At 37.4% G+C, this 18,778-nt stretch overlaps 2 protein-coding genes across 2 annotated transcripts in view; one reads left to right on the top strand and one right to left on the bottom strand.

Annotated features, from left to right (window-relative positions):
* ZNF804B (zinc finger protein 804B) overlaps positions 1-18,778 on the bottom strand; it is a 505,850-nt gene that overhangs the window by 459,634 nt on the left and 27,438 nt on the right. The gene's annotated exons all lie outside the window — the stretch shown is intronic.
* On the top strand, positions 4,008-5,800 carry TEX47 (testis expressed 47). Its single transcript, XM_032643402.1, has 2 exons — positions 4,008-4,022; positions 4,945-5,800. The coding sequence occupies exon 2, from the start codon at positions 5,039-5,041 to the stop codon at positions 5,798-5,800; it is 762 nt and encodes a 253-aa protein (XP_032499293.1). The 5' UTR covers positions 4,008-4,022; positions 4,945-5,038.

Genomic DNA, 18,778 nt, shown 5'->3' with positions numbered 1-18,778 from the left:
TTCTCTTACACTAATTATTTAGATATGTCAAAACACAAAGAAAGATAGCGGACGGGATTTAGAGTTTTCTGTTTTTCTAGTACACGAGGACAAGTGAAAGGTTAGAGTGGGATCTGATATTCCAGGTAGAAATCAAGTTCTGTTAATGCACATCCTGACATTCTGAAGTAATGAATTCAAGAAACTTTCGCAAAGCCACTCCCCAAATCTGTTTCCCTGAAGGCCGTGCCCAAATATGAACTCTCTCATTAAAGTTTCTAAGAAATCCCAGCCACCCTTTCTACCTCAGTGTTTCTAAAGCACTGAGCAACATTTGCATGGTATTTATTGTTTTTTCATGGACATCTCACACTCCTACTGGACTCTAAACTCCTAAAATTAGGGACCAGGTGTTTTTCATGTTTGTGTTTCTTACAGTGCCTATGATATTACCTGGCACATCAAAGGTGTAGATAAATCTGAAATGAATGGGAAGTTAAAGACAGTACATCAATTTTTTTGGATCACAGGAATAATGTAGGAATTTTCCTTTCAATTTACTTTCTCCAAACCATATGCTATCCTCCATGTCCAGAAGAATTGTCATGTCATAGAGGAGCAAAGAATGACCCTGTGATCATGAATAGACAGAGGGAACAATTCATCTTCTCCTTACCCTCAGTAGACAGAGTAGGGAGTTTGTTGAGAGCATTTTTGAATTGTGTGCAAGGTACCTATGTACCCCAATAACTTTAGTTTCCTCTATTATAAATCGTTGGCAAAATTTCTATCTACCTTACAGGCTTGTAGTAAAGATTAACAAGTGTAAAAACATCTAGTAGAAAATGCATGGTAAATAATCAATTAATGGTATTTAATCTTTTAATCTGTTCCTTCTGCCTTACAAAGACAAAAGGACACTGGAAGACTGTTTTTTTCAGAAACATTTGGCTCCAGATAATAAAACCAGAGTGTAAAGTATATAGCGAATATTAAGGTGCACTGCTTGAACTGAAATACAAATATATGTTGTGTGTTTATGTGAGATAAGTTGGATAACAACGATGGATAGATAGAATAATTGGAAGAGGACTCCTCAGTATAATAAATGTTAGTTCAGGTTCTGCCACTTGTTAGTTGTTTGAACTTGGGTATCTACTCTAAACAGATCTCTCTGGGAGGAGAAACACTGAAGTCTTTTCATCTCATTGGATAGATAGAAGAGTTCTTCCACTTGAGTCACCACATGATGGCAAACAGCTGACCCTTAATAGATGAAACACAAGGACTGTGGCATCTGGAAACTCAAATGCTAAGTGTCCATTAAAAGGAGAGTCTACGATTATAATTACATATACCAATCAATCAAAAACAGACCAGACTGTGTTTTTTCTATTCCTATCTGCTCAAAACTTTTCTCTTGACACTTAAAAATACTACTGATGAAAGGCAAGGAAACAAGGTTAGTTGCCTTTAAATGTTTCAGATCGCCATGTGACAGTGAAACTAAAATTTGGAAGAAGCCCCCCAGTAATTAAAAATGCATCAAGAAATGGAAAAATACACTGGGAAAATGTAGACCAAACTATTATCTATGGTGGTAAAATTCGTTGTTTCTAAATGTTTTAGGTCGAACCATACAAAATTGCCAATATCAGTTTCTTATATGTTTTAAGCCAACACCAAAAAAGAGGTTATCACTCTATTGAAGAAGGGGATGGTTTAGTGATATTTAATGTGGTTCACATGGGAAATTATAATGATGAAAGATTATCATTTTTCTATCAGGTTTATATTGGAAGAACCAAGATATATGAAAGAAAAGGAAAACACAAAGCACACATGGGGAGAAAAATCACAACTGAGCTCCTTTTCATAGAGGCAAAAAAAGTAGAACAGTTGTGCTTTAGTTAAGAATGGTGTCATGAAGAGGAAGAATCTTAACTATGTATAAAAGGTTAATTTAAGTTTGTGTGTTCTAAAGGAGCTTCTGGGTAGCATTGCCCTATAAATTCTCCCACTGACATTGATCAATGCCAGTGTTAAGTAATAAACCCTGCAGTTGCATGTCGCCATCTTCTCTGTTATAATCCATAATTGTGTATTGGCAGTAAGTGCCAGAAATCACTCTGGACCTGGTAAAGGCAGAAGTTCCCTCTCCCAGAATTCTATGGAAGGGAAATAAACAAGAAAGACTTCGTAAAACCAGTATCTTCTGAAGTTTATGAAGCAGACGTATCATAAGGTCTTACAGTTTCATACTCTTGGCTGAATAGGTGAGGTGGAAAAGACTAGAAAACACTGAGGGTAGAAGACTCCTACTATAATCTAAATAAAGAGCTAGGATTATGAAGGAGGCACTGGTAATCGAGATACATTTCAAAGTGAGTAAAAGGACTTAGCAACAGAATAAAGTTGGGAGGTAACTTTTAGGAAACATGAAAAGACAAGACCCAGGATGTTGGCCTAGGAGATGAGAGAAAAATGTGAAGTGAGTCACAAATTGGGATATTTGTAAAGGAAAATATAAAGAAAACAACAGTTACAATGTTGGCATTTTTTAATTTGAAAGGGTAGAGGTACATCCAAGGAGAAGAGCTGTAAATAAGATTACAAGTTGGGAGTCTTCTGTACAGAAAAAAAATACTGGAATGGGAACTCAGTTTTTTTTCTTTTTTGTCAACCCCAGCAAATCAGTTGTATCTGTCTTGAGCCTTAGATTGAGAAGCAGTCGAAGTCTACAGCTGGACTCAGCAGGAAAGAGTCCATGGTCAATCAGCAATGTCAATCATTCTATCTGTAGAGAAGCATGGTATCAAGGACCACCCACCTGACCTCACAAAACAGAAACACAGATGGTGCTAAGCAAATTGGTCAAGGAGATAAAGTGACTCAGAGGAGCTGTGTGATGATTACAGAGCCTCAGCGTTGCCCAGAGTTGGGTGTGAGAAGGAACTGGACTTGACCACAAATCAAGATTTGGGGAGAAATTCAGAAAAGTACAGACTCATAGAAACCAAGGGAGTGGAGATGGCTATAAAGGAGGCTGTCAACATAATTACATTCTGCAAAGCAGTAGGAATGAGGGTGAGAACGATCTCTACCCTGGGCAATGATAAGTTTCTGTGCACCCTGGGAAAGACTGTATTGTTTCAGGGGGTGACGAAATGAACCACAGTGAGGAATTATAGCCAATTTTTATGTACCACACAATTAAGGAATATCAAATCACCTCTTAGCCTCCACTTTCTGGGAAATTTATCCCTGCATATTATTAAAACCAGATCATTAGTTTGGATAACACAAACCTTTGGGGGGAGGAGGAAACATACTCTAAGATTTAATTTTTTTAATTGAATAAGGGTGTTTTCTAACCTTGTTTTAAAATTGTGGTTTAAAGCTCATGTGAATGCAATTTTAAGATATATTGTTAATTTTTATTCTAAAAAGTAACTTAAGGGACTTCCCTGGTGGTCCAGTGGTTAATACTTAGCGCTTCCAATGAAAGGGGTGCAGGTTCATCCTGGTCAGGGAACTATGATCCCACATTCCGTGTGGTGCGGCCAAAAAGAAAACTTAATTTAAAAATAAAAAATAAAATAAAAAGTAACTTAAATTTACATTAAATTAAGAAAACCAAACCCTATAGAAGAACGTTCTTATAACAGTCACCATTACACAGAATCTGGTATGTGTTCTTATAGTCTTTAATTAGTGCATAAATACCTCTTTACCCTCAGCAGACAGGGAGATTGTCGAGAGCACATGTGAATTGTGTGCAAGGTACATAACTAATCCATGCTTTGGTTTCCTTTTCTATAAATTGTGGACGAAAAGAAAAAAGAAAAGAATATGTCTAGGAAGATATCCAGGTCCACCATTTATCAGAGTTGCCAGTGCGCTCTGGCCCTTTAACAGCACCAACATTCTGATTCGCCCGGGCACTATGGAAACCAGGAATAGAATAAGGTACAGCTGAGAGCACCCAAGACACTGGCAGTTGGAAGCGTGATGATGGAGGACAAGCAGGACCTCGAGGACAGGTAAAAGGAAGAAGCACTTGAAGAAAGAAAGAAATGTTAAGTTGACCTGCAACTTAACATGTGGGAAGATCCCACATGCCGTGGAGCGGCTAGGCCCGTGAGCCATGGACGCTGAGCCTGTGCGTCCGGAGCCTGTTGCTCCGCAACGGGAGAGACCACAACAGTGAGAGGCCCGCGTACCGGAAAAAAAAAAAAAAAAGTAACAGAATTTTTCATCTGACCCCTACAGCAACAACCGAAAAAAAAACAAAAAAAGGAAAGAAAGAAAAAAGAGCCATTTCTGAGGTTTACTGATAGGAGTTAAAAAAGAACCAAAACTAGTTACTTCAAAAGTTTACTGTAATTATCCAAGCAATACTATTAACTTTTAGAGTACTGAGTAAAGGTAAAATAAGTCAATTAGTAGTTAAGAGAGCCCCAGATTTTTAAAAAATTTATTGACCAGTTAAATTTATAAAAGAAATTGGGGAAGTATCATAAAAATACCTTTTTAAGAAAAATCTGACCAAATAAGGACAATCTGCATTCATCATTACATAAATGAAAAGACATTTTAATGTAATATCAATGCTACTGTGAGTATCAGCAGATACATTCCTCTTTGTGTGTGTGTTGGTGTGTGTATGATTCAAGGATGGGCACTGAGAAAAAAATATCCTATCAATCAAAAAAGAAAATAATAATGTAAACAACAACATAACGAACTTATTCTAGAGTAAGTTCTATCTTCTCCCTACCCCCCAGTTTGCTGAAGAGTTTTTTTCCCTAGGATGTGAGTGTTAGTTATTTCATTGTAAACTTTAAAACAAAACTCTATAATTTGATTCTTGTTTCAACATTCTCTTTAATTTCAAAGACACTGTTTATTGATAACACTGGAAAGCATTTGATCAACTGAGTAAACTTTTTTTTTTTCCTGAAGAAACAGAGTTCATCACTGAAGAGGTAGCCTAATAATGTAAATACTGCAATAAGCTAAAAACTGGAATCATCTAGAAGAATAAATAGGACTCATCATGTCCTCCTCAGCCCATACCCGAAAGACCAACAAAAAGAATTTTCCACTGGAATGTCTTCTAATGCCACGAGTTCCACGTAGTAATTACTTGCAATTTCAGGAAGAAAAGCAAAAACTACAACTAAAGAAACTCCTTCTTCATAGGATGTTCCTAGTGGCCAGGGTAACAGCAAACAAAGAAAAAAAAGATATTGCTGAATACTATGAACAATTGTTTCAGTCAATTTTGAAACATCACCCAGGAGAAGCAGTGACAGGATTATTGCTCATATATCCTAATTCCATTGTGCATATCCTGGAGTCCTCCAATGGTACTCTTTACCAAATTCTTTTGGATTATCTTAGCCATGAAAAGGATGAAAGAGAATTTTTTATCCAAGGAATGAAAATTATAGTCACATCACACAATATACCAACAAGGCTCTTTATGCAATGGCATGTTTCAGTAATAAAAGCGCCAGTTATGTATCTTGATGATGTGACACAGTCACTGTCCCTACAAGAGGTCATGACAGAATTTCTCATCCAAACCCATAAACTAGCACTCCATCTTTTTAAGACTGTGAAAGTGGGCACTAAAGGACCAGGCGATAATTTGCACCAAGTTGCACCTGAATTACTCCTTCCAGAACAAATAATAAAGTACATATGCAATTCTGCAGAATTAATGGACCCAGAAACTTTCATAAACATGTATAATAAACCAATACATGTCACCTTGGATTCTGAGGTGGTATGGCCCACTCCTTCCAGCTTCTAGGATGAAGAGAGATGATGTGGTCAGTGTAGTCAAATCTCTTAAGGAATGTATGCTACTTAAATAAAAGGAAAATATTTCTAAAGTTACTTTTCTCTTTAAAAAAGGAAAGAAACAACACAGCAATCTACACAAAGGTAATAGACTAATCTTTACAGAGTATGTTGAGTTAAACTTGAAAATTTATCTGGTCTAATATTAAGATCAACACATTATTCTCAATAATGAAGGGGTTTAATAAGGTCATAATAAGTTCTCAAGGTTAACATCATTTTGATGAAATGACTTAATTTTTAATGAAAAGTAGAGATGAAAAAGGATAAACACTTGATTCAGATTCTCATTCATTCTTTCAACCATCAATGAGCAGCTGTCACCATGCAGTATTACGTTCTGAGAGTACAAAATTTTGGGGAAATATACAATGCTTGAGTTGCTTGCAGCCTAAGCTTGGAGGCAAATATGTGTAAAAGTAAATATGATGCATGATATGATGTATGATATGATCATTATTATAGTCGCAATATGCAGGAAAGACTGTAAGAACAAAGTAAGGGAGTAATCTCGCTATGTATGGTCGCTGAAATCAGAAAACAAAACCTAAAATTTGAAAGTTGTACCAAGGCTCACATATTCTGGATGATATAATCAAGAATACTGAGGACATTAGAAAGCTAAAGAACACAATAGCTTTTTGAAGACTAGAAAATACACTGTCAGAAAGCATTGTAATTGTATTATTTCATGCAAAGTCATTTATTGAACACCCTTCACAGGACAGACACTTGCCAAATGACAGGGATAGGTCAGGGTCCAGAGAAGACATGATCCCTCCTCACTTGGGAAACATACTTCTAAATGAGTCTATGTAAGATAAACAAATTGGTTATTTCTTCAATTTAATTCCTAGAAAGCAATTAATTATATGCAATTTCTATATGACCTATTTCAAGTTGGTCTCTCCCTTCCTTTACCCAAGATTAATGCTTTTTTCGCACTATTTAAATTTTTCTAGTTTGTTCAAGCAATTAAGCAATATTAATGTTTTACTACTTCAATGATATTTATCCAAAATTGCTTCAATATCCTATGAAATCAACTTTGGAATGAATAGAAGAAATACTGTTATATCATTTTAACTTCATTTCTCATTGCTTATTTGATTTTCAGTCTCTCTGGGGGGGGGGGAACCATCTCAGTATGTACCTCAAATTTGTCATATGTAGATAATATCATAATTTGTTCCATATCAGAATCAAATTTCAGGAAAGACCATTCCTATTTTATAATTTAGTAATATAGTTTTAGAAAAAGAATGACATTTTTCACTTTAAGCTGACTTGAAGTTCCATTCATTTAAATTTAGTAACATAAAGGATATTTTAGAGAAAATTAAAATTCTTCCAATTAAGAAAGAGTATATAATTTACAAACATTTTATCAGTTTGATAAATATCAAATGCCTAATATTCAGCAATATGCTTTTTACTCTTTGAACTGTGAAAACGCACCCATTGATAGTAAATGTTTAGTGACAAAGTGAGTGGAGTCGAGTTAATGCTTTCCAGGCCACCAAAAAAAGAAAAAGAAGACGAGGAGGAAATAAATAGAAAGGAAGGAAGGAAGGAAAAAAGAAAGAGAAAGAGAGTGAGCCTCAGTCAGTCTTTGAATGTATGTAAGGAAGAGGTTTGGGAGGGTAGATGAGCATATTTAAGGGAACAGAGACGAGCAAAAGCAGGAAGGAGAAAATGAACCAAAAATGTTTATTGGACCAGATGGAATCCATTTAACGGGGTAAATTTTGTTTAGGAACAATATTTTTCTAAAGTTAAAATGAACAGAAGTAGTTTACAGGTAAAACTACATATTTGAGTACATAAAAGTACGGCACATTATATTCTCCAAAACTGGCCACTGCAATGTATCCCATCCCACACGCTCTTCTTACAACGTGACCTCAACACACCTCCCATCACATGGTGGGTTCTAAATACCCTCCCCTTGAAATCAGGCAGACTTTCCTTTGTGACTGCCTAGATGAACACTACAACAGAAGTGATCCAATGTGACCTCCAAGGTCATAAAAATGCCTTGCACTTTGCCTTGATCACTTGAATGGAACCTAGACAATATGCTATGAGCAATCCAATGAGGTTTCCAGATGACACCCCCAGCCGAACTCCCAGGCAACAGCCAGCATAACCACTGGACATGTGACTGAGTGAACCTTCAGGTGACTCCAGGCTCTAGCCTCCCAGCCAACCCTGGATTTCAAGCCAGACCAGCTGACACCATGTGGAGGAGTAGAGTACAGATGAGCTGTTCCCACTGAGCCCTGCCTAAATTGCAGATCTGTGAACAGCAAAAATTATTGTTGTTGATTCAAGCTACTAAGTTTTGGGTGAATGTTCATGCAGCAGTCTGGAACACTAATATATAACAAGAATAATTTTGTATGTACATTTTAATGATATATGTACATATCATTTATTTATCCATTCAGCTATGCAACTAATATTTTCTAAATATCTACCAGTAAATATTTACCAGGGCACCAAGCACTGTGGTAGTCACTGGATATACAAGCAGAAGTAAGACGTGTGTCCTCCACACTGCCTAGCATAGAACTTCTATTGGTCTATAATACTTTCTGGTGTGAGAAATACTGATAGAAAATTAATTCATTGGCCAAAGAAAAAAAAAACATAAAAAAACCTCAGTCATTTTTGGAAGAAGTTATAGAAAATATCTAAATGAAAACACCGATTTACTTAGTAGACTGTTACTTTACATTTAAAGGATTCCTGAAGCATGAATTGTGCAAATAATTGGAAAATAAGCACAAAGTAAGCATAAATAAACTACTTATTTATTTATTTATTTAAATGACACTCTAGAATGAGTTTATTCAAATGCAAGTAGTCACCTTAGGAGAGTTTATATTTATTTCAGTGACAGCATCATTGCTAAAAACATTTTGTGACTCATTAATGGCAGATAAATTAGGAGGTTTATAAATCAAAGGGAGTTAAAATATTTTAGTTACATCTAGTTTTCTGAACCCCAAATAATATATATTGCAATTTGATTGGTGACCTTAATATTCAAACTTCATTCATAGAAAGGTTTATTTTTAAATATTGTACTCACTCTCAAAGGAAGATCTGCTGTCACTGAACATATTAAAAGAGTGTGACACTGCCTCTAAGGGGAAGTACAGATACGTTTCCAGTAACAGTTGCGTTATTAAGAGTCCTGCAGAGCTCACCAATATCACATCTTTAAAGGGGACAACACTCATTTAGCTGTGTCTGTTTCGGTATATAGATAAAATGCAGAAATACTATATTCATACCTGACAAATGTAATTTAATTTGATGAAGTCCAAAAATGGGACTCAAACGTTAGGAAGTCTCAAAAGGTAATTCTCACCCCAATGAGGGTTATAGTTTTCTTACAATGAAACTTTACATAAAACCAGAGCGCAGAAGTTAAACCAAATAGAAAATGAGCATTTAAACACTGAACATACAACATTCACTGTTCATATAACAATGACCATATAACATATACTCATATATATTTGAGGAACATACGACATTTAAGTGGCATGGCCAGCACCATTCCCATCCTTTTGTTTTGATACTGATATCTTCTACAACAGACTGACATGCTGACAATCTTGTTCTTGTTTCAATGTAACCAAGGACTTCCAGGAAGGTTACAGTTTTCTTGAAGGACAACTGAAATAATGTTATTTGGAGGGAAAAACCCTCCTGGGGTGAATTTTAAAATTTGTACTGTCTTCATTCTTTTTTTTTTTTTTTTTTTTTTGCGGCACGCGGGACTCTCACTGCTGTGGCCTCTCCCGTTGCGGAGCACAGGCTCCGGACGCGCAGGCTCAGCGTCCGTGGCTCACGGGCCCAGCCGCTCCACAGCATGTGGGAATCTTCCCGGACCGGGGCACGAACCCGTGTCCCCTGAATCGGCAGGTGGACTCTCAAGGCACCAGGGAAGCCCTACTGGCTTCATTTTAATTAAAGAAGCATCTGAATTCCTTCCTGGAGAATCATTGCTTAGTACAAACAGATTCTTACATTTAGTGACTTTATCATAACTTTAGCGCGACAAAACAGCATTTCAATTCAGTGAAACCTATCTCTAGCACAGAATTTCCCCAGCTTCCATGAGGAACTGGAAATGGGACAGCTTAACAACAACTGAATATAGCAAGTACTTTTAGAATATTTCATGTTGTTAGTAAGTGACTTAATGTAGAATTAGAGTTCTCCCCCTTGTGGTCAATTATGTAAATTTCCAGATTACCTGCTGATACGATTTACACAATAAATACAGAGCATAGTTTTTTAAGAAAATATAAAGAGAAGCCCCAAAGGTACCTGTCAAATGTCTGTTCTACCTGCCTGCCCCCTCAGCCGCACTGTTGTGCAGAAAAAGACATTAAGTGCTTTGCCAACAGTAAAAGCAAGAGTTGGTAATACTAGTCCCCTATTTCCACTTCATCACTTTAAACAGTTAACTGTAGTCATGGTTAGGGGTCTGGATTTAACTTTAAGTGCTCTCTTCACTACTACGCCAAACACCTTCTGTGCTCCAGTCCTCACATAATGCCTTTTCAAGACACCCGACTGGATTTCCACAGGCACCTCCATCTGCAAGAGTCCTGGATAGAAAGAATCATTCCTTGCCTCTACTATCTCTTTAATCTGCTCCCCCACCTGCACTCCCCGTTGCTGTAAAATGGACCACTCTCCACACAGTTGCCAAGTCGTAACTTGAACGTTGTCCTAATTTCCTCCCTTCCTTTTTATTTCACTGACAGCCAATCAATCCAGGCCCCACTCATTTTCCACAGTAAGTGTTTCTTGTGTCTGGCCTTGTTTTTGTGCCATTCTTAGGGATCTCCCTCACTCTAATCTTCTCTTCCGCCTCTCTGTCTTTCTAGTCTATGTAATATTTCTATCAAAGTTAAAGGCAGTATAGCAAAAGATGTAAGAGAGCCACCTATGGTATCAAATTGCTGTACTGAAACCTGGTTCTGAAAGTTTGTAGAGATGCAATCTGTTTCTTTACCCTTCTGCACCTCAGTTTCCTCATCTACAAAATGAGTGTGATTAACAGTATCTATAAGACTGGTTATGGACACTGCATGAAATAATGGTGGCAAGATCCTAGCACACAGTAAACACTAATAAATGTTATTCCTCTGATCAAAATTCTTCAGTGGCCTTCATTTCATCTTCCATATAAAAAGCAAAGTTCTATCATGATCTGCAAAGCCTTGATTCTCTGATTCTTGCTCACTAAGCTACCCACCCTCATCTGTACTCATCATTCCCTTTCTCACACTTTGTTCTCTAATGGTTTCCCAATATTTTCATGCTTTATGCCTTTATGACTTTAACTTCCTTCCTCATTTCTCTTAGCAAGATTCTCCTTATGGAGGGCCCTGAACCAAGATGACAGAGTAGAAGGACAGGTTCTCACTCTCTCTCATGAGAACACCAGAATCACAACTAGCTGCTGGACAGTCATCGACAGGAAGACACTGGAACTCACCAAAAAAGACACCCCACATCCGAAGACAAAGGACAAGCCACAATGAGATGGTAGGAGGGGCGCAATCACAATAAAATCAAATCCCATAACTGCTGGGTGGGTGACTCACAGACTGGAGAACACTTATACCACAGAAGTCCACCCACTGGATTGAAGGTTCTGAGCCCCACGTCAGGCTTCCCAACCTGGGGGTCCAGCAACAGGAGGAGGAATTCCAAGAGAAACAGACTTTGAAGCCTGCTGGAATTTGATTGCAGGACTTCGATAGGACTGGAGGAAACAGAGACTCCACTCTTGGAGGGCACACACAAAGTAGTGTGCGCATCGGGACCTAGGGGAAGGAGCAGTGACCCCAGGGGAGACTGAACCAGACCCATGTGCTAGTGTTGGAGGGTCTCATGCAGAGGCAGGGTGTGGCTGTGGCTCACCGGGGGGACAAGGACACTGGCAGCAGAAGTTCTGGGAAGCACTCCTTGGTGTGAGCCCTCCCAGAGACCGCCATTAGCCCCACCAAAGAGCCCAGGTAGTCTCCAGTGTTGGGTTGCCTCAGGCCAAACAACCAACAGGGAGAGAACACAGCCCCACCCATCAGCAGTCAAGTGGATTAAAGTTTTACTAAGCTCTGCCCATCAGAGCAACAGTCAGCTCTACCCAACACCAGTCCCTCCCATCAGGAAACTTGCACAAGCCTCTTAGATAGCCTCATCCACCAGAAGGCAGACAGCAGAAGCAAGAAGAAATACAATCCTGCAGCCTGTAGAACAAAAACCACATTCACAGAAAGACAAGATGAAAAGGCAGACAGCTATGTACCACATGAAGGAACAAGATAAAACCCCAGAAAAACAACTAAATGAAGTGGAGATAGGCAACCTTCCAGTAAAAGAATTCAGAATAATGATAGTGAAGATGATCCAGAACCTCGGAAAAAGAATGGAGATCGAGAAAAAAGATCGAGAAGATGCAAGAAATGTTTAACAAACAACTAGAAGAATTAAAGAATAAACAAACAGAGATGAACAATACAATAACTGAAATGAAAACTACACTACAAGGAATCAATAGCAGAGAAACAGAGGCAGAAGGACAGATAAGAGACCTGGAAGACAGAATGGTGGAATTCACTGCTGTGGAACAGAATAAAGAAAAAAGAATGAAATGAAGACAGCCTAAGAGACCTCTGGGACAACATTAAACGCAACAACATGCGCATTATAGGGGTCCCAGAAGAAGAGAGAGAGAAAGGACCAGAGAAAATATTTGAAGAGATTATAGTCGAAAACTTCCCTAACATGGGAAAGGAAATAGCCACCCAAGTCCAGGAAGCACAGAGAATCCCATACAGGATAAACCCAAGGAGAAACACACCGAGAGACATAGTAATTAAATTGGCAAAAATTAAAGACAAAGAAAAATTATTGAAAGCAGCAAGGGAAAAATGACAAATAACATACAAGGGAACTCCCATAAGGTTAACAGCTGATTTCTCAGCAGAAACTCTACAAGCCAGAAGGGAGTGGCATGACATATTTAAAGTGATGAAAGGGAAAACCTACAACTAAGATTACTCTAACCAGCAAGGATCTCATTTAGATTCCATGGAGAAATCAAAAGCTTTACAGACAAGCAAAAGCTAAGAGAATTCCGCACCACCAAACCAGCTCTACAACAAATGCTAAAGGAACTTCTCTAACTGTGAAACACATGAGAAGAAAAGGACCTACAAAAACAAACCCAAAACAATTAAGAAAATGGTCATAGGAACATACATATCGATAATTACCTTAAACGTGAATGGATTAAATGCTCCAACCAAAAGACACAGGCTTGCTGAACGGATACAGAAACAAGACCCATATATATGCTGTCCACAAGAGACCCCACTTCAGACCTAGGGACACATACAGACTAAAAGTGAGGGGATGGAAAAAGATATTCCATGCAAAAGGAAATCAAAAGAAAGCTGGAGCAGCAATACTCATATCAGATAAAATAGACTTTAAAGAATGTTACAAGAGACAAGGAAGGCTACTACATAATGATCAAGGGATCAAGCCAAGAAGATGATATAACATTATAAATATATATGCACCCAACATAGGAGCACCTCAATACATAAAGCAATGGCTAACAGCTATAAAAGAGGAAATTGACAGTAACACAATAATAGTGGAGGACTTTAACACCTCACTTACACCAATGGACAGATCATCCAGACAGAAAGTTAATAAGGAAACACGAGCTTTAAATGACACAATAAACCAGATAGATTTAATTGACATTTATAGGACATTCCATCCAAAAACAGCAGATTACACTTCTCAAGTGCGCACGGAACATTCTCCAGGATAGATCACATCTTCAGTCACAAATCAAGCCTCAGTAAATTTAAGAAAATTAAAATCATATCAAGCATCTTCTCTGACAACAACTCTATGAGATTAGAAATGAATTACAGGGAAAAAAACGTAAAAACTCAAACACATGGAGGCTAAACAATACATTATTAAATAACCAAGAGATCACTGAAGAAATCAAAGAGGAAATCAAAAAATACCTAGAGACAAATGACAACGAAAACACGATGATCCAAAACCTATGGGATGCAGCAAAAGCAGTTCTAAGAGGGAAGTTTATAGCTATACAAGCCTACCTCAAGAAACAAGAAAAATCTTAAACAATCAAACTTTACACCTAAAGGAACTAGAGAAAGAAGAACAAACAAAACAAAAAGTTAGCAGAAGGAAAGATATCATAAAGATCAGAGTAGAAATAAATGAAGTAGAAACAAAGAAAACAATAGCAAAGATCAATAAAACTAAAGGCTGGTTCTTTGAGAAGATAAACAAAATTGATAAACCATTACCCAGACTCATCAAGAAAAATAGGGAGAGGACTCAAAGCAATAAAATTAGAAATGAAAAAGGAGCAGTTACAACAGACCCGCAGAAATACAAAGCATGCTAAGAGACTACCAGAAGCAACTGCATATCAATACAATGGACAAACTGGAAGAAATGGACAATTTTATAGAAAGGTATAACCTTCCACGACTAAACCAGGAAGAAATAGAAAATATGAACAGACCAATCACAAGTAATGAAATTGAAACTGGATTAAAAATCTTCCAAGAAACAAAAGTCCAGGACCACATGGCTTCACAGGCGAATTCTATCAAACATTTAGAGAAGAGCTAACACCCATCCTTCTCAAACTCTTCCAAAAAACTGAAGAGGAAGGAACACTCTCAAACTCATTCTATGAGGCCGCCATCACCCTGATACCAAAACCAGACAAAGATGTCACAAAAAAAGAAAACTACAGACCAATATCACTGATGAACATAGATGCAAAAATCCTCAACAAAATACTAGCCAACAGGGGCTTCCCTGGTGGTGCAATGGTTGAGAGTCCGCCTGCCGATGCAGGGGACGTGGGTTTGTGCCCCGGTCCAGGAGGATCCCATAAGCCACGGAGCAGCTAGGCCCGTGAGCCACGGCCGCTGAGCCTGCGCGTCTGGAGCCTGTGCTCTGCAACGGGAGAGGCTACAGCAGTGAGAGGCCCGAGTACCTCAAAAAAAAAAAAAAAATACTAGCCAAAAAAATCCAACAACACATTAAAAGGATCATACACCATGATCAAGTGGGATTTATCCCAGGGATGCAAGGATTCTTCAATATATGCAGATCAATCAGTGGGATACACCATATTAACAAACTGAAGAAGAAAAAACATATGATCATATCAATAGATGCAGGAAAAGCTTTTGACAAAATTCAATACCCATTTATGATAAAAACTCTTCAGAAATTGGGCATAGAGGCAACCTACCTCAACATAATAAAGGCCATATACGACAAACCTAGAGGAAACATCATTCTCAATGGTGAAAAACTGAAAGCATTCACTCTAAGATCAGGAGCAAGACAAGGATGTCCACTCTCACCACTATTTTTCAACATAGTTTTGGAAGTCCTAGCTATGGCAATCAGAGAAGAAAAAGAAATAAAAATAATACAAATTGGAAAAGAAGAAGTAAAACTGTCACTGTTTGCAGATGACATGATACTATACATAGAGAATCCTAAAGATGCCACCAGAAAACTACTAGAGCTAATCAATGAATTTGGTAAAGTTTCAGGATACAAAATTAATGCACAGAAATCTCTTGCATTCCTATACACTAATGATGAAAAATCCAAAAGAGAAATTAAGGAAACACTCCCATTTACCATTGCAACAAAAGAATAAAATACCTGGGAACAAACTTACCTAGGGAGACAAAAGACATGTATGCAGAAAACTATAAGACACTGATGAAAGAATTTAAAGATGATACCAACAGATGACTACAATACCCAAAGCAATCTACAGATTCAATGCAATCCCTATCAAATTACCAGTGGCACTTTTTACCGAAGTAGAACAAAAAATCTAAAAATTTGTATGGAGACACAAAAGACCCCGAATAGCCAAAGCAGTCTTGAGGGAAAGAAACGGAGCTGGAGGAATCAAAAGAAACGGAGCTGGAGGAATCAGACTTCGTGACTTCAGACTATACTACAAAGCTATAGTAATCAAGACAATATGGTACTGGCACAAAAAGAGAAACACAGATCAATGGAACAAGACAGAAAGCCCAGAGATAAACCCACACACCTATGGTCAACTAATCTATAACAAAGGAGGCAAGGATATACAATGGAGAAAAGACAGTCTCTTCAGTAAGTGGTGCTGGGAAAACTGGAGAGCTACATGTAAAAGAATGAAATTAGAACACTGCCTAACACCATACACAAAAAAAACCTCAAAATGGATTAAAGACCTGAATGTAAGACCGGACACTATAAAACTCTTAGAGGAAAACATAGGAAGAACACTATTTGACATAAATCACAGCAAGATCTGTTTTGATCCACCTCCTAGAGTAATGGAAATAAAAACAAAAATAAACAAATGGGACCTAATGAAACTTCAAAGCTTTTGAACAGCAAAGGAAACCATAAACAAGACGAAAAGACAACCCTCAGAATGGAAGAAAATATTTGCAAAAGAATCAACGGACAAAGGATTAATCTCCAAAATATATAAACAGCTCATGCAGCTCAATATTAAAAAAACAAACAACCCAATCCAAAAGTGGGCAGACCTAAATAGACATTTCTCCAAAGAAGACATACAGATGGTCAAGAAGCACATGAAAAGTTGCTCAACATCGCTAATTACTAGAGAAATGCAAATCAAAACTACAATGAGGTATCTCCTCACACCAGTTAGAATGGGCATCATCAGAAAATCTACAAACAACAAATGCTGGAGAGGGTGTGGAGAAAAGGGAACCCTCTTGCACTGTTCATGGGAATGTAAATTGATACAGCCACTATGGAGAACCGTATGGAGGTTCCTTAAAACTACAAACAGAGCTACCATATGATCCAGCAATCCCACTACTGGGCATATACCCAGAGAAAATGACAATTCAAAAAGACACATGCACCCCAATGTTCATTGCAGCACTATTTATAATAGCCAGGTCATGGAAGCAACCTAAATGCCCACTGACAGACGAATGGGTAAAGAAGATGTGGTACATACGTGGGTGGATCTAGAGACTGTCATACAGAGTGAAGTAAGTTAGAAAGAGAAAAACAAATATCGTATATTAACGCATATATATGGAACCTAGAAAAATGGTACAGATGAACCGGTTTGCAGGGCAGAAACTGAGACACAGACGTAGAGAACAAATGTATGGACACCAAGCAGGAAAGCAGAGGGGGAGTGGTGGTGGTGGTGTGATAAATTGGGTGATTGGGATTGACATGTATACACTGATGTGTATAAAATTGATGACTAATAAGAATGTGCTGTATAAAAAAATAAATTAAATTTAAAAATTAAATTAAAAAAAAGAGAGAAGAGCATTGGCACAAGAAGAGAAAATAAAAGAATATTCTTCTTCAAAAGTTAAAAAAAAAAAGAAAAAGGAGGAAGTCCCCAATTTCTCCTAATATTATCATTTTTTTAAATTTGCCAAAAATGTTGGATAGATGTATATCTATAACTGATTCACTTTGCTGTACACCTGAAACTAACACAACATTGTAAATCAACTATACTCCAATAAATTTAAAAATAAATAAATAAATAAATAAAATAGCTAGCTAGTTCAAAGCAGCCAGAAAGCACAGGTAGATCAGCTTGGTGCTTTGTGACCACCTAGAGGGGTGGGATAGGGAGGGTGGGAGGGAGACGCAAGAGGGAGGAGATATGGGGACATATGTATATGTATAGCTGATTCACTTTGTTATAAAGCAGAAACTAACACACCATTGTGTAAAACAGTTATACTCCAATAAAGATGTTTAAATAAATAAATAAATAAAGCTACCGTGATAGGAAAAAAAAAAAAAAAGATTCTCCTTATCGATCAAATCTTATTTCCTCCGTGAAGCCTGGCAAACTCAAGATACCCTTTTCTGTCCTCGTCGTACATGGTCCTCAACCACAATCTAGCAAGTCTTCTGTCTTATTGCTGCTGTTTATTTTTATACTCATTTCCCAGCAACTTGTAAGCAATTACCATGGGAATTTTTTGGTATTTGTATCTTTAGTGCCTCATTTTTAAAACGAGTCATTTAAAATAGCTGCAAAAATTTCTCCATAAGGTTAATTTTACCTTTTCAAAATGGTTATGAAATTTCAATGCATCAAAATATTCATATCTGACTGATCAGGGTTTGGCCATTGTCTCTGAAGCTCTCTAAAATAGCAAGTCAAAATATAATGGTTGCACCTTCTCTGAAATCTTCAGTTCTACCCACGTAATAATTTCTTCCACCGAATTTGGAAGGATACCAGGAATATATTCTGGGAGTATATTCAAACTTTTGCATTTATATAATACTACTCACTGAACCAAGTACAGGAGCTCATTCCCAATTCACTGGATTAAAAATACTCTTTCTGAATAAGCTACTTATAAGGTATACAACCTTTATTCCATACTTAAAGGTGCTTTCTTTTTACGTTCTTTAAGTCCTTGTTTCACTAGCCATAGTTATCTGTTCTTTGAGATATATGCTTGATAAGACTACAATTTATTTTCTATATTTGCTTAGGTTATAAAAGTGTAAATGTGATTCCATTTTAATTATGTAGTTCACATTTCTGATCTGTTTTTAAAATACTAAGCCATTTTTAAGGACACTATTTTTAAAACAATGCATTAAATATAAAGCCTTGATTTATGAAGGAAGAAACAAATGTCTGAGTATTGAACATATTTACATTTTACCAAGATGCACAATAATGTGATCATCTCCTCCTCTCAGGGATCTCTCTGATTCAAGTCTCACCTTTCTCCTCCCTCTCTTCCCAGTTTATAGGCTACTTTGCCTT

Source organism: Phocoena sinus, chromosome 9, assembly GCF_008692025.1.
Source record: "Phocoena sinus isolate mPhoSin1 chromosome 9, mPhoSin1.pri, whole genome shotgun sequence".
Classification (NCBI taxonomy): Eukaryota; Metazoa; Chordata; class Mammalia; order Artiodactyla; family Phocoenidae; genus Phocoena; species Phocoena sinus.
The sequence above is the reverse complement of the archived record's forward strand: the minus strand, read 5'-3'. Positions and strand labels throughout refer to the sequence as shown.